General features: G+C 50.8%; 1 protein-coding gene across 1 annotated transcript in view; it reads right to left on the bottom strand.

Moving 5' to 3' along the window:
• The window catches only part of ADCY10 (adenylate cyclase 10), a 67065-nt gene that overhangs the window by 13571 nt on the left and 49969 nt on the right, over nucleotides 1-3525 (bottom strand). The window contains exon 30 of the mRNA XM_025196728.1: nucleotides 2488-2683. Coding sequence (XP_025052513.1) covers nucleotides 2488-2683 — 196 coding nt within the window. The remainder of the gene's footprint in view (nucleotides 1-2487; nucleotides 2684-3525) is intronic.

The following is a 3525-nucleotide window of genomic DNA, read 5'->3' as shown; positions in this document are numbered from 1 at the left end:
GAACTGGATGCCTTTAAGTCGGCAGGCCCGGATGAGCTCCATCCAAGGGTACTGAAGGCACTGGCTGACATCATTGCACAGCCAGCGGTGGTAATATTTGAACGCTCATGGCGCACAGGCTAGGTCCCGGAGCTACAGACCTCCCACCCAAAGTCCTGAGCTTGACCAGGAGTTTGCCCAGGAACTGGCTGAGGCAGCTTGCTCCAGGACCATGGTTGTCATGGGTGACTTCAATTACCCAGACATCTCGTGGGAGGATCGCTCAGCAAAATCTGAGCGGTCGCAGAGCTTCCTCTCGTGCGTGGATGACCTCTACCTGACTCAAGAAGTCTATGGGCCAACGAGAGGCAAAGCGCTGCTCGACCTGGTACTGGCTACTGGGGATGACCTAGTCGGCGACCTAGTGATCGATGGGACGCTGGGTGACCGCGACCATGAGCTGATCACCTTCACCATCCGCCGAAAAGCTGGCAAGTCGGTCAGCAACGCGCAAGTCTTTGACTTCAGGAAAGCCGACTTTGACAAGCTCAGGAGGCTTGTCAGTGAGGCCCTAAGGGACCGTGACCACAGGGAGAGGGGAGTTCAAGAGGAGTGGTTGCTCCTCAAGGGAGCGATCCTCAATGCACAAACTAAGTCTATTCCATCTCGGAGGAAAGGCAGCAAGAGGGCACAGCAGCCCCCCTGGCTCTCCAGGGACCTAGCAGATCTCCTGAGGCTAAAAAGAAAGGCCTACAAAGGGTGGAGGATGGGAGTCACCTCCAAGGAGGATTATTCTGCACTGGTCCGGTCCTGTAGGGAGCAGACCAGGAAAGCCAAGGCTGCAACTGAACTCCAGCTAGCTTTGAGCATCAAGGACAATAAGAAGTCCTTTTTCAGATATGTGGGGAGCCGGAGGAAAAGCAGGGGCAACATTGGACCCCTGCTGAGCCAGATGGGGCAACTGACAACTGACGCCCAGGAAAAAGCCAACCTATTAAATAGGTACTTTGCGTCGGTCTTTCATCAGTCCCATGGGACGCCCATGCCCGCTACAGGGCCGGGAAGTCCGGGTGAGGGTGATCCCCTGCCCTCCTTTAATGCTGACTTTCTGAAGGAACATCTTGAGAAGCTGGATACCTTCAAGTCAGCTGGCCCTGACAATCTTCACCCCAGGGTACTCAAGGAGCTGGCGAGCATCATAGCCCAGCTATGTTGGCTAGCACTATGGAAGAAAGAGACTTGGGGGTCATCTTTGACCACAAGATGAACATGAGCCTGCAATGTGATGCGGCGGCTAGTAAAGTGACCAAAACGCTGGCTTGCATCCATAGATGGTTCTCAAGCAAATCCCGGGACGTCATTCTCCCCCTGTACTCGGCCTTAGTGAGGCCGCAGCTGGAGTACTGTGTCCAGTTTTGGGCTCCACAATTCAAAAAGGATGTGGAGAAGCTTGAGAGAGTCCAGAGAAGAGCCACGTGCATGATCAGAGGTCAGGGAAGCAGACCCTACGATGACAGGCTGAGAGCCGTGGGGCTCTTTAGCCTGAAAAAGCGCAGGCTTAGGGGTGATCTGATGGCCACCTACAAGTTTATCAGGGGTGACCACCAGCATCTGGGGGAACGTTTGTTCACCAGAGCGCCCCAAGGGATGACGAGGTCGAATGGTCACAAACTACTTCAAGATCGTTTCAGGCTGGACATAAGGAAGAATTTCTTTACTGTCCGAGCCCCCAAGGTCTGGAACAGCCTGCCACCGGAGGTGGTTCAAGCGCCTTCATTGAACACCTTCAAGATGAAACTGGATGCTTATCTTGCTGGGATCCTATGACCCCAGCTGACTTCCTGCCCTTTGGGCAGGGGGCTGGACTCGATGATCTTCCGAGGTCCCTTCCAGCCCTGATGTCTATGAAATCTATGAAGTCTATGAATCTATATAAAAACATTGGTCAAACATTATACAATCAAAGCAGTGTTAACTGGCATTTAAGTAACTGGAATACTCTATTAACCAGAATTTCTGGCTGGCTGGCCAGCCAAACACAGGGAAGGAGGTGGGGGAGCTCTCACGCAGTGGCCACCGCCACCCACCACCCTGCGCTGCTGCTGCTCCGCATGCAGCCACCGCCACCCCCCTTCCCCTCCCCCACGCCACGTGTGGCCAAAACCCCCTGCCTTGGGTAACCGCAATTTTTAGATAACCAGCACCACCCCCTTACCCCACTCATGCCGGATAACAAGGCTTTTGCTGTATATAGTCAAATATTATATATAATGTTTGACCAATTTCCACCAACTATGCCAAAAATTGAAAGTTTTTATATTGTTTTATAGGCTGCTCTCCATTGACCTGATGCAAAGCTCATTGACCCCCATGTCTGACATCTCTGATCTTTGGATGAGGTTTACTGTATCTAGCCCCAGTACAAGATGATGTTAGTCTACCACTGTTAGAATATTACATTTTATAGGATTTCCCCACAACATGAACTGCCCCTTCTCTCCCTCTCACCTTTAGCACCCTGGTACGTGTCTCTCGGACCTTTTGAGGTTTAATCTCAGCGTGATTATGTAGCCGAAGGATGTGACACTCCAAGAAACTGCAACATCCATAAGCAGCAAAGAGCGAGGCACTAGTTCTCCTCATTAACCGTCTGGCCTTTTCAAAAGGCTCTCGGAAGTTGTCCCACTGCTGAAGTCTGGCAAACCTATATCAACAAGAGAGAAATCTATGTCAGATCAGAGGTCAGATTATTGGACCATCACCTCAGGAACAGCTTTCATCCCTAATCAATACTTTTTTTTCAGAAAAAGATGAAAAGCCCATGCTGTGAAATGCTATATACTGGGAAAAGGAATTTCATCCTAACCCTTGCAATGAAGTATGAGACTTGATTACCAATGAAGTAGTGTAAAGCCAGCATGTTTTTTCGTGCCAGAGCTGTACAAGGTGTCTAACATGATGACTTGAATTTTCTTGTTAAGAAGGCTTTCAGGCTTCTCTGTATTCGATTTACTCCTCTAATAGAACTGAATGAAGAGAGACTTGTCATGTTTGGGGGCATCATAACAATAGTGGCCTTTGGTATTTTCAAAGGCCTTTGTAGCAGCAGGGGAAAAGGGGTTAAATCTATTGCTTCCACCGGAGTCCTGCTGGAGAAGTAGCCAGCTACTAAAACTCTAAAGAGGTATGCAGATGTCCAGAGCTTGAGTAAGACAATCTAGGGCCTTAGGCACTAGGCCTGTGCAAAGCAGCCAGTATTTGCTTCGGATTCGGCCGATTTGCAGGACAGCGATTCAGTTCGGAGATTCAAATCACTGTCCCAGTTCAATTCGGCTGAATCAGATCCAAAAGATTTGGTGCCGTTTCGGAGACTGGACCATGGACTAAACAGGCAGCTGACACAGCTGCCTCCACCTGGTAAGTCTGTTGGGGTTGGGGGAGGAGGAAGGGAAGGGGTATGGGAGAGGGAGGGTTGGGGTTGGGGCTAGGACAAGCTGCCCAGCTGGGGCGAGGGGGGTGGGGGCGCGTAACTTGGAGAGGGAAGCA

This window comes from Alligator sinensis, unplaced genomic scaffold (assembly GCF_000455745.1).
Source record: "Alligator sinensis unplaced genomic scaffold, ASM45574v1 scaffold31_1, whole genome shotgun sequence".
Taxonomy (NCBI): domain Eukaryota; kingdom Metazoa; phylum Chordata; order Crocodylia; family Alligatoridae; genus Alligator; species Alligator sinensis.
Note: the sequence above shows the minus strand (reverse complement) of the source record. Positions and strands in the feature narration are given on the sequence as shown.